The 12,858-nt window shown below is 46.0% G+C and overlaps 1 protein-coding gene across 2 annotated transcripts in view; it reads left to right on the forward strand.

Moving 5' to 3' along the window:
- The window catches only part of LOC146869285 (E3 ubiquitin-protein ligase TRIM39-like), a 114,558-nt gene that overhangs the window by 794 nt on the left and 100,906 nt on the right, over positions 1–12,858 (forward strand). Inside the window, exon 2 of one of the 2 annotated variants that reach the window (XM_085646989.1) lies at positions 3,868–3,963. The exons of the other annotated variant lie outside the window; for it this stretch is intronic. Coding sequence (XP_085503115.1) covers positions 3,868–3,963 — 96 coding nt within the window. The remainder of the gene's footprint in view (positions 1–3,867; positions 3,964–12,858) is intronic. 2 annotated transcript variants of the gene reach the window in all.

Consider the following 12,858-nt stretch of genomic DNA (forward strand, 5'->3'; position numbering starts at 1 on the left):
CAAAAGTACTACCAGGCCACCCTGGAGCTACAGTGCATGTGCGCGGGCGCGCACGCCGCGCTTTACCGTGATTACTTTCACTTTAGTGGCCGCACGGCCGCTTTGATGTTTGATCGCGATCACTTTTACTTTCACGGCCGCTTTCCATAGCCAAAAGGTCTCGCTTTTGGGACCTTATAAGTATTTAGTTATGCAACTGTTGCATGGCGAGACCTATTGGCTATGCCAATGCTTGTTATCTGGTGTGTTGAAGCATTGGTCAAGTAAAATGAACCAAGACTACAAGTCCCAGAATGCCCTGATCTGTTAAATCAAAAGCCCAGAAATGGAAATGTGTCCCGGTGGCATGGAGTCATCTGGTCACCCTACTTGTGTATGCCATTAAGGAAGCTGCATAAGAGAACAGGGTGTGTCTGGGGATGTTCAGGGAGTTAAAAGGCACCCGAGAGTCCATAGAGGAGGCTGCTAAAGAGCTCTAGACGTACGTGTGAATGTTTATGGATCATAGTGCACCCGTAGGCCCTTAAGGGAAGTCTGTGCAAGGAGTGTATCTGGGTGTTCAGCATTCACAAATGAAGACATTGTAAGTTCCACAGAGGACAAAGCTGCAGAGGAGCACAAGATATGTGTGTTGATGTTCAGCATTCACAAATGAAGACACTGTAAGTTCAACAGAGGAAAAAGCTGCAAGCTGCAGAGGAGCACAAGGTATGTGTGTTGGTGTTCAGGATTCACAAGTGAAAACATTCTGTAAGATCATCATAAGGTATGTGTGTAGGTGTTCAAGATTCACAAGTGAAGACACTGTACGTTCTGCAGAGGAAGGAGCTGCAGAGGAACACAACGCATGTCTGTGGACGTTCACGATTCACAAGTGAATGCACATGTTTACATCTTTAAGAGGATTCAATGTATATTTTGGGGGTGTTATGTGTCCCTAGAGAAGGCTGCTGAAAATTACAAGGTACGTTCGTTGGTCTTTAGGGATCGCAAGTGAATGCACTCTGTGAGGCTTTATAAGGACCTGCAAAAGAGCACACAGTGTGTCTGTCAGAGCGCAGAGATCATAGGCCGCATACTGTGACGCACAGAGGCGGCTGCACAAGAGCAGAAGGGATGTGTGTGGGTGTTCTGGGACCTTGCACTATACTCATCGGATTCAGGGTGGCAGTGCAGTGTGAGTTCTAAGTGTCTGAAGACTTGATGCGACAATGCAGGGTGTAGCACACAGGCTCACAGGGTCATCGGACATAACACAAGAGGTGCACAAACGCACAGTGTGGTATATGCGGTTACATGGTCATTGTACACAACAGAAGCAGTGCAGCAATGCAGGGTGTGGCACACGGGCTCACATGGGCTTAGACACAGCAGAAGAGGTGCAGCAATGCAGGGTGTGGCACACATGGTCACAGACCCAGCAGAAGAGGTGCAGCAATGCAGGATGTGGCACACGGGCTCACACGGGCTCACATGGGCTCAAACACAGCAGAAGAGGTGCAGCAATGCGGGGTGTGACACATGGGCTCACATGGGCACAGACATAGCACAAGAGGTGCAGCAATGCAGGGTGTGACACACAGGCTCACATGGGCATCAAATACTGCAGAAGAGGTGCAGCAATGCAGGGTGTGGCACACGGGCTCACATGGGCACAGACACAGCAGAAGAGGTGCAGTAATGCAGGGTGTGGCACATGGGCCCACATGGGCACAGACACAGCAGAAGAGGTGCAGTAATGCAGGGTGTCACACACGGGCTCACATGGGCACAGACACAGCAGAAGAGGTGCAGTAATGCAGGGTGTCACACACGGGGCTCACATGGGCACAGACACAGCAGAAGAGGTGCAGTAATGCAGGGTGTCACACACGGGCTCACATGGCACAGACACAGCAGAAGAGGTGCAGTAATGCAGGGTGTCACACATGGGCTCACATGGGCACAGACACAGCAGAGGAGGTGCAGTAATGCAGATTGTAGCACACAGGCTCACATGGGCGCAGATACAGCAGAAGAGGTGCAGTAATGCAGGGTGTGGCACACAGGCTCACATGGGCACAGACACAGCAGAAGAGGAGCAGTAATGCAGGGTGTGGCACACGGGCTCACATGGGCTCAGCCACAGCAGAAGAGGTGCAGTAATGCAGGGTGTGGCATGTGAGAAGTTGGCCTGGTATATGCTGTCCACTAGTTCTAGTGGGCACCTTGTACCAGTCCAAACGACCCTTATTGATGATTAGGTTAAAGACAGCCTTTATTGAAAGCCATCCTAGTGGTAGCTGTGGAGAGCAGCCTTCAGGCTAAGTCTCGAAGGAATGTAAAGCAGCTTGGTTTTCCAGATTATAACCTCTTGAATATCCACGCTCCTGGTCTGATGTTGTTCCTTGAACGTGTATAGTTGGTTTGCCAGATGAGCAGAGTCTTGTTGTTGAGCGCTTTATAAGTGATGGAAATGATCTTGGCCTGGAAGGGGGAGTCAGTGTAGGTCTTTTAATGTCGAGGTGATTTCTTCAAGCCCTTGAGGAGCTGCGCTGCTTTATGTGTGCTGCCTTTCAGGGGTGCTAGGGTGGTGCTGGAGAGACTGTTGACCAGGGCCTTGTCTCTAGCCCCATGGGCAAGGCCTTGTACGTTTGTTCTGAAGTCATCTTCCAGGATCAACAACCTCCTCAAGAGAGGACATTGGAATCGAGCTTTCTTGGCATTCATTGTCATTCATTCAGTGTGTTGCTTGAATGAGAGGTCTGTGTTGAGGGTGGGAGTAAAGACTGATACGTGTTCGTTGGAGAGCCAGGCTAAAATCTGGGTCTGTTCTGAGCTAGCGGCTTACAGGAAGAGCTCAGTCTTTGTGGCGTTTAAGTTTAATACATTAGTGGACATCCAAGACTGGATGAGATCAGGGCAGAATTTAAGGCTGTGGTTGGGTGAGGATATTTAAGGTAGAGTTGCGCATCATCTGCATTATGATGGATCTTGATGCTACTGTCCGTAAGAATGGATCCGAGAAATTCCTTGTAGAGGTTAAAGATGATGGGAGAAAGAATAGAACCCTGAGGTACTCCGCTGGAGACAGGGAATTTCTGTGATCTTGTGGAACCTATTTGCATGAATGGATTCCAGTTGGTGATGTAGGATGTGAACTATTTAAAGACAGTGCCTGAAAATCTCACTCATTTTTTCAGGGTATTGATCAGAGCTGGATGATCGTCTGTGTCGAAGACTACAGAGCGGTCCAGGAACAGGACCATAAGGTTGAGAGTTTTTCTTGTCGTTGACGAGGAGGGTGTTGTCTAAATGTTTCCATGCAGTTAGGCTTAAAGTATGCACAGTGGGCCCCGATACACAAAGGTAAACTTAGATGTTTGGTCTAAACTTAGGCCAAAAGTCTGCGTTTACAACTCTGGGAATTCACAAACAATCCGAGTGCGGACTAAAAGATGGTACCGGTAAATGCCCTTTGTGAATTCCCAAAGTCATAACCTTAGACGTTTGGTCTAAGTTTAGACCATTAGTCTAAGTTTACCTTTGTGAATCGAGCCCAGTGTCTTTATCAAGTACAAGTAAGTGCCAGTGATGAAGCTAGTTTGCATGGAACAGGATTTCAGGTCCTTTTAGGCAAGAACAGGTCCAAAGAAGTGACACCGTGGTCTGTGTCCTTGGCTGTGATACCTGGGGCTGGTGCTTACAATCCTGATATGTGCGACTGGTACTTACAATCTGGATATGTTTGGGTGGTACTCACAATATTAATGTATGACTGGCACGTACAGTCTGCGCACATGGGGCAGAAACTCTAGTGACTCTTTTCTGTAAGTAAGACCGCACTCTACAGATCTACACTTATTTCTTGCGCTCTCATCTCTGCAGGTAAAACTTCAGGAGTGGCGGCGTCTTCTGAAGAAAGAGGAGGAATATATTCTGGAGTCTAAAGTCAAGGAAGAGGAACAATATAAAACCATGAGGGTGAGAGGCTGCTGTGAGTGCTGTGTCTCTGTGTGCCTGTCTATGTCCATGCCCGTGTGTTTGTGGTGACACACAGAGGCTGATGAGTCGCCCTACAGACTACGACAAGGTTTCCACCTGATAAATCTACTGACCAGAGTCACTGTGCTTGGATATTGGGGCTGAAATCGGCAAGGGTCCATCCTAAAATAAATAAAAACAAGAATTACTTTCTGACCTTAAGATAGCACTTACATACTTACATGGTGCATGTTAGTGTATATGTGCACAGGTGTGGCGTTATTTGGCTGTAAATATGTAGCAGTGTGTGTGTGTGCATGTGTGCGTGTGCATGCATGCATGTTCATGCTTAGGTGTTCATGTATGGATGGTCCTGGAGTTATTCATGGGAGTGCATGCATGTCTGCACATCTCTATATTTGTGTGTTTTTGTGGGCATGGATGAGTTTTCTGTGTGTCTGTGTATGCATGTATATATTGCGAGTCATAAATGCATGTGCTCATATGGGTACATGTGTGTTTGAAGGTTGGGTACGCTTTAGTTTGGATTTATTGGTTGTGGGTTTGTACTTGCATATTTGAATGCCTGTCTAGGGGTTTTCATTTCGCAAAGTCTGGAGGTATTTGTGAGTTTGCAAATGCATGTGCATCTGTATGTGTGTGTGCGTCTGTGAGCTTGTGTATTCATATGTGTGGAGTTATACATCATTGAGATTATGTAAGCTTCTCTGTGCCAGTATGTATATGTATGGGTGTGCCAATGTGAGAGTGTGAATTTGCGGGGTTTGTGTATGCACGGTCTGGAGATGTTAATCTGTGTTGTACAACTGTCTATGGATATTTGTGTGAGTGCACACATTTATGTGTGCATCTGTATAAGTTTGTGCCTCTGTGAGTTTGTGTATGCGTGGGTCTGGAGTTATACTTCTGTGAGATTTTAAATGCATCTGCGTGTAAGTATGTGCATGCATGGGTATATCTGTGAGCCTGTGTATGAATGGAGTGACGATTTCCCTCTGTGAGTTTGTGCAAGCATTTGTATGTGAGTGTGCACCTTAATGTGTGCATCTGTATGAATGTGTACCTCTGATCGTATGTGTATGCATGGATCTGGAGTTATCTATCCACCCATCGAGCAAGCACGGTGTAAGACTCTTCCTAAACCAAGGATTTAGTAATGTAATCGTGCTCCGGTGTTGTTTATACATCATCAGCCACTGACCGTGGACATTCTCTGTTCTGCTCAATCCTCATTGCAAGGTTTTCCTGCAACAGTCTATTTAATCGGTCATATTTTATGCCTTTATTAGACCTCTCTTACAGAGATAGGACATAGCTGATTGGAATGTCCCAGGATAACTAGTGCCCTTAACCCTGTCTCAGGCTGGAAGAAAGGGCAGGCCTGTAATGTGGACGCACAACTAGCATAGACGCACATTTATCACCGCTCTGACACGGCCGCTGGTCGCGATATTTAAGTGTTGCATAGGGGTGTCTGTAGTGATAGAGTTAACAAGGGTGTCATTGCCATAAACATTTCATGATAAGTGTTTAACTCACAGTTTTTGTAAAGAGTTTTTCCTAAAATACACTCTTTATTCTGCAATGATTGTTACCTCACATGTCACTATGCCGCCTGATAGTACTGACAAGTGAGTGACGCGTTCATTGCTGCAAAGTGATTGTCACCAGATCATAGCCCTGCACAGGCCCTGCCAGACCACGATCAAGGGTAATGATCATGTTGGTTGAGGTCGTTTGCCTCTAGTGTCCTGGGGTCTGTCCTACTATAGCTCAAAACGGAGCCAAGGACATCCCTTTCTGCACTTGATTCTCACGATAGTGAGATCGAGCAGTCACAGTCTTTTCACTGAAGTAGAGGGCGAGGCAAGCATTCAGAACTAAACAGTCAAGCAACAGACACAATAATGTAATGTCTAGCCCTTCTCTTATTTTTAGTAAGAAATAAAGTCCTTGCAGGGTTGCAATGTACAATCCCCCAAAAAGTTTAGCACCACCTCTGGTTCCCTTTACCCTCTATAGGAGTGCTAATGTCTATACTATGTCAAGAAGTCAAGCCCCTTTTCAAGAAATCTTACAATGACACCAGCAAACTCAAGAACTACCATCCCATCTCTCTGTTCCCCATTTCCACAAAAGTCCTTAAAAAGGCCTTCAACCATCAACTCATAGAGCACCTGGAGATCAACAATCCTCTGGACCTTTCCTGATCTGGATTCCGGACGACCACAGCACTGAAACCTCTCTGATCGATGCCACTAACGACATCAGATCCCTCCTCGACTGGGGAGAAACAACAGCCCTGATCCTTCTCAACCTCTCAGCAGCATTCAGCACCGTATCCTACCACAACTTTATCAACAGGCTTTATCACATCGAAACCTAAGGAGATTATCGAGCCTGCCGCGATCCGTATATCGGATGTGGCAGGGGCGGTGCTGCCTCACCCGGCAGGAAGCTGCTTGGCATTCTAGTGTTAGTGCCTACAGCCTTCCTGCCGTCGGTTCACTTACCTTCTACTTCCAGGTCACTACACGCCATGTTCAGCCTCCTCAGCTGTGTTTTCATCGGCTTTCTCTCTTGCTTTACGGTATCGTGCATGGCCGCTCCCGCTCAGCTCCTGAACATCCCTGCAGAGACAAGAAAGGAACCCAGGACATTCAAAGGATCTCATTTTCCAGTGTCCTTGGTGGTAACACACTCTGCGTTTAATTGATGATAATTTCTGCATGAAACTACACTTATCAGATCACAGTACTCAGCCTCAGGAGTCCGCCATTCTGGCACATGGTGGTGATAATCCTAAGGACAAAATGTAAGAGCCATAATAATTCTTGTCTCTAAAACACCAAATAATTAAGTACACGGAAACTTACTAAGGCTCTATAGGTCTCGCTGAGCCAGCGCATGCGCTGCGAGAAATTTAGTGAGTGGCTTTTGAAAGTGCTACCACAGGCTTTTCCTGGCCTCAAGCTTTGCTTGCGTGTGCACATGCGCAGCCGCCATGTGGGTTTCTGTCAAGGCACATTAAGCCTTGCGTGCCTCTCACGGGGGGTGAGGGGGTGGAGGGGGTGTATGCGTGTGTGTGTCTGTCTGTCTGTCTTTGTGTCTTTGTTTTCCCCCTGACTAGTAATGCCAATGGTGAGGTTTGCTTGGCTCGTACATTTTTACACAAAGATCTTCCCCGACCCTACACTTTAATGAATTTGCATAGGCAGCAGAGAACACTTGACATTAACACTATTAGGGTGTTTTTTAATTTACATTCCTTCCCATCCGGAATCCACTCGGCGCCCGTGTCCGGAGTTCAGTGGTGAAGATGCGCATTCACTTATAGTGTGTTGCATGGCACGTGATTTTTCTGAACACTAGCATAACTTTGTAGGCTACGCTTTGGTTGTTGAGTCTGGACGCTATTGATACTATAGATGCCTTTGGACTTTTCCTTGCCTGTTCTACATTTTGCATGTGATTACAATGAGGCATTAAAGGACTTGCAGTCCCGCTTGTTTCAACATGCTATTCATGGATTGGCACTTGAGATCATAAACACACATTATGTGTCACATTTCGAAAGTCTGGCATATGTTCTATTGACCTTAAGCTTCAATCGTGCCTACTTGTTTATATTTAACTCGGCATTGAGCAGCAATGCATTTTATTTCAATTACAAGTGTGTTTTACGGGTTTAGCCTTGAGCGGTTTCTATGCTAATTAAGGGATCAGCTGTACTTAATCCTATCTCCCTGACGCCTCATGTTTACGCAGCATGCTTCATTTTTAAATGTTATACGAAAGGGGTTTGCGCAATTTTTTAAGATATATGACAACGACAGCAGATGTTCTTATATAATGAAATCGATACATTTCCACTACAATTGTCAATTCTATACATTGCATGTATATTTCAGTGGTCCGATGATGCACTTTGCAGTTAATGGATTTATGTTAAATGCACAATGCGTTTTTATAATTGCTTAGTTCTTATTATGACCACTTATTTTACCGAATGTATTTCACGTGTATGTATTTTGCGTGCACTTTCTCTCAGTTTTAATCAGTGTGTATCTGTTTTCAAAAAGTTGGAACCAAGATCTGTTTTCTATGTCTATGATAGTTACATAGTATAAATGTTCAAAGTAAATGGCGCTCACCAGATTGAACAAGCATTGGCATAGCCTATAGGTCTCGCTTTTGGGTACTTATAAGTGTTTAACCATGCAGCAGTTAATGTTGTTGCACCAAGGATATTGTACCGCATACCTAAATACTTATAAGGTCCCAAAGGTGAGACCTATTGGCTATGCCAATGCTTGTTGTATTATGTTTTTGACCTTTTTTTGACTAGAAGAGATACACAGTTAAAAATTGTATATAGAAGTTCGTTTTACCTTTGATTCAATTTTTTCTACTTTTCTAGTCTGTAGTTTGAGCCTTCTATTGCCCCACAGACATAAAGTTACAAGGTATACTTAACTCTCACATGTATATAGGATCTATGGTGTTCTTGATTCCTGTTGCCACATAAACCTTTACTCTCTATTCTTATTTCCTTAGATTGTATGATACTTCATTATATGCAGTCATTTGCCTACTTAACGGAATTTACTCAGGTTTTTTTACACCAGTAATAAGCAATATAGACACATGCTGTTTAGAACCTATCGTAATAGCAGATTCACTGATTCCAACTTTTCCTTTACTTTTTACTCAGAAGGCATATAGAATATATCTGGATAACATAAACATCTCTGCACTGACTCCGTAGGACCTGTGACCTTTCTCTTCCCATCCCCTCTTCCCCCATTTAACCTAGATTGCCTTTGACTAGTGTTGGGCTGTCTCGGTGGTGGGTAAAGTTGGAAACTTACCTCAGGAAATCCCTATCGCTCGTGCAAAAACGAAGGTGAGATCTGACAGAGATGCTGTCAAATGGATCTCATCCTCCCTCACCGGAAGACCCCAGAGAATCCACCTACCACCTTTCACCTCAGAACCAAGAACATCATCTGCGGCGTCCCTCTGCCCTTCTCCGTTCAACATCTACATGACTCCCTAGGCCAACATCAGCATAACTCACCGAATAAACATCATATTATACGCTGACAAAACCTAGCTCATCCTCTGGCTATAAGAAGACCCCTCCACCATGAAGGCCAACTTCCAAAGATGCAGGATTGGCATTGCCAACTGGATTAAAAAAAACTACCTAAAACAACACAGACAAGATGGAAGTTATGATCTTTGGGAACAGCACCTCTCCGTGGAACGACTCCTGGTGGCTTAACAAACTAAGACCAGCACCCACTCCAACAGTTCAGGCTTGCAACCTTGGCATCTTCCTGGACGGCAAGCTCACCATGAAAAACCAGATCAATGCAGTCTCTTCTGCCTGCTTCCTCGCCCTTCCCATGCTCCGTAAAATCTTCAAATAGTTCCCGGTCAACAACAAACGAAAAGTCACTCAATTCCTAGACACCAGCCAGCTAGACTACGTAAACGCACTCTATGTAGGAATCACAACGCACCCCCTGAGGAGACTATAAACCATACCGAATTTAGCAACCAGACTCATCCTTGACTACCCCAAACAGACCCACACCACCCCCACCTCAAGATGTTCCACTGGATCCCCATTCAGAAAAGATGTCAATTTAAGATGCTCATCCAACCTACAAGGCCCTTCACAATCAAGGACCAGCGTACATCCAGCACCGCCTGAACTTCCACCAACCCTCCAGACACCTGCTCTCTACTTCCCTCTCCCTCGCACACACTCCCCGCAACCGCAGACGCAACAGTGGAGGACACTCCTTCTCCTACCTTGCGGTAAAATCCTGGTATTACCTCCCCCACCTACGGACCGCAGCCTCTCTTCTGGAATTCGCGCTCTTTAAATTCTGTTTAATTGATTGATGTCATACGGGCATGGACACTATTCAAGCACAGACTCAGTTTGCAATATGTCACCCCACTGGCTACTACATAGATCAGTTCAACGGCTTTTGCCTCAAAGAGCTCATACAGACAACATCTATATTACTCAGACCGAAGATTTCTCTATCCTGGTGTACCTACTCGGTGGTGGCGTAGTCGGTGTACCCGTTCCAGTAGCAGCGGATTCAGTTGTGTGCATCTGTAGGACAGCCTCATCAGGACCAGGACTGCTTAAATAATTCCTATCCTAACAACAGAAACTGCTGTCCCACCCATCACTAGTACCATCTACTAAATGGCAGTGCGCCCGGAAAACTAAGCCGGAGCGCTTTTTTAACAAGGACTTAAACTTCAGTACCAAGGAGAGTCCTGTCCCATCCTCACTCACTTTAGTGTCTGGATCTCCAACCTCAAGACACAGGAATGCAGCCAATGCACCTCCATTGTCTTTGAAAGCTGTATCCACCCTCCATCTAAACCAGAGGGATACAAAATGGATGCCACTGGCCCCAATACTTGGACTCTCACCATACACTGATTTCTATTACCACACGTGCTGCACATCCACCGTACGTACATGCACTGGAAATGCACACGAAAGATTAGTGCAAGTGTCTCAAACTCTTCTAAAGCAGTACAGGAGACTGAACTCTCTTTGGACACGGAAAGAGGTCTGGACATAACTAATGATCCACAAAACTTGGGATGCTACGACCACCACATTAGGTGGCTAACTCAGGACATGAGAAGTAGTGTTATCTTGGTTATGAGTGCACGCCTGACGTGCTTCTCCAGGTCACCAAACCGGTTCTGAAACTCACATTACCAAAGATAGGCCTAGGATTCTGTGCACGTGTTATATTAGCAGGATTACTCAGCCGCACAAAAGGCACACAGCCCTCTACCTTCAAACCGGTGACTCTGCACGAGAGCACAACCCTCTACAGGTATACTAGTAGCACATCACAGAAGAACAATCCTTCACAGATATACTAGTGGCACAGCATAGGGGCGCAGCCCCCTACCTGTATAGTAGTGACAGTGCAGGAGATCAACCCTCCACCTCTATACTAGTGACGCAGAACAGGAGCTCAACCCCCTAACTTAGTACTAGTGACACATGCAGGACAGAACCCTGTATCAATATACTAGCTCCAGCACAGAAGCACAACACTCTAGCTGTATACTTGTGGCGCACCACAGGAGCGCACCCCTTTAACGGTATACTAGTGACACTGCTCAGGAGCACAAGTGTCTAACTTTCTACTGGTGAAACAGCACAGGAGGCCAATCCTCTACCTTTATACCAGTGGCATAGCACAGGGGCACAACCCTCAACCTGTATACTAGTGGCACCGCACAGGAGCAGCATAAGAGCAAAACCCTCTACCTGTATACTAGTGACACAGCACAGGAGCACCACAAGAGTAAAACCCTCTACCTGTATACTAGTGACACAGCACAGGAGCAGCACAAGAGCAAAACCCTCTACCTGTATACTAGTGACACAGCACAGGAGCAGCACAGGAGCAAACCCCTCTACCTGTATACTAGTGACAAATGCAAAAACAACAGTTGATGGACAGAATGCAAAGCAATGTCATACATTCACCCCAGTACAGAGATCTGGGCCTAAATCCATCATTTTTTTGCTCACCATGCCATTCCAGTTTGAATCCAGCCATATGCAAATCAGTCTTGACCCTGTGCCTCATGGGACAGTCCAGCCCGAACTGCCAAGCCAGGTCCTCCCTGGACTGGAAACAAGCATCCTAGGACCAGTTTCAGGGTCTCAACCCTCTTCAGCCAGGATAGATCTTTTGACTGGGGGAGAATGTTTGCATTGTCAGCATTCCGTCCATCATTAGTTTGCTGTAACACTTTTCGCCCTAAGTGGGATGGGTATGCCCAGACGTGGGTCCCTTGCTCACTGTGCCACTGAATTCAAGCTAGCCTGGCTGAAAAAGGATGACATATGAAACCGGTCCCAGGATGTTTGTTTCCGGTCCAGGGAGGACCTGGCCTGGCAGTTCAGTCTGGACTGTTCCCATGGGGTACATGGTCAAGACTGATTTTCATATGGCTGGGTCCAAACTAGGGTGGCGTAGTGGGCAAAAGAACAATGGATTTAACCCAGATCTTTTGACTGGGGGAGAATGTTTTCATTGTCAGCATTCCGTCCATCATTTGTTTGCTGTATACTGGGGACAGCACAGAAGCACAAACCTCTACCTATATACGAGTGACACATACAGGAGCACAACCGTCCACCTGTATACTAGTGACATACACAGGAGCATGGCCCTCTACCTGTATATTAGCGACACAGCATAAGAGCACATCCCTCTACTCTGTATACGAGTGACACAGCACAGGAGCATAAATGTCTACCTGTATACTAGTGACACATACCCGAGCACAACAATCTACCTGTATATCAGTGACACAGCACAAGAGCACAATACTATACCTGTATACTAGTGACGTAGCACAGAAGCTCAAACCTCTACCTGTATAGTAGTGAAACATGCTTGAGGACAACTCGCTACCTGTATACGAGTGGCACAGCAGAGGAGCGCAACCCTCTACCTGTATATTAGTGACACAGCAGAGGAGCGCAACCCTCTACCCTTATACTAATGACACATCACAGGAGTACAACCCTATACTAGTGTCAGCAAGGGAGAACAACCTTCTACCTCTATAATAGTGACACGGCACAGAAGCACAAATGTCTACCTGTAAACTAGTGACTTATACAGGAGCACAACCATCCACCTGTGTACTAGTGACATACACAGCAGCACAACCTTCAACTTGTATGCTAGTAACACAGCACAACCCTCTACCTGTTTACTAGTGACAGAGAACAGGAGCACAACCCTCTACTTGTATACTAATGACACATACAGCACATCCCTCAACCTGTTTACTAGT

The sequence above is a fragment of the Triturus cristatus genome, chromosome 1_1 (genome assembly GCF_964204655.1).
Source record: "Triturus cristatus chromosome 1_1, aTriCri1.1, whole genome shotgun sequence".
Lineage (NCBI taxonomy): Eukaryota > Metazoa > Chordata > Amphibia > Caudata > Salamandridae > Triturus > Triturus cristatus.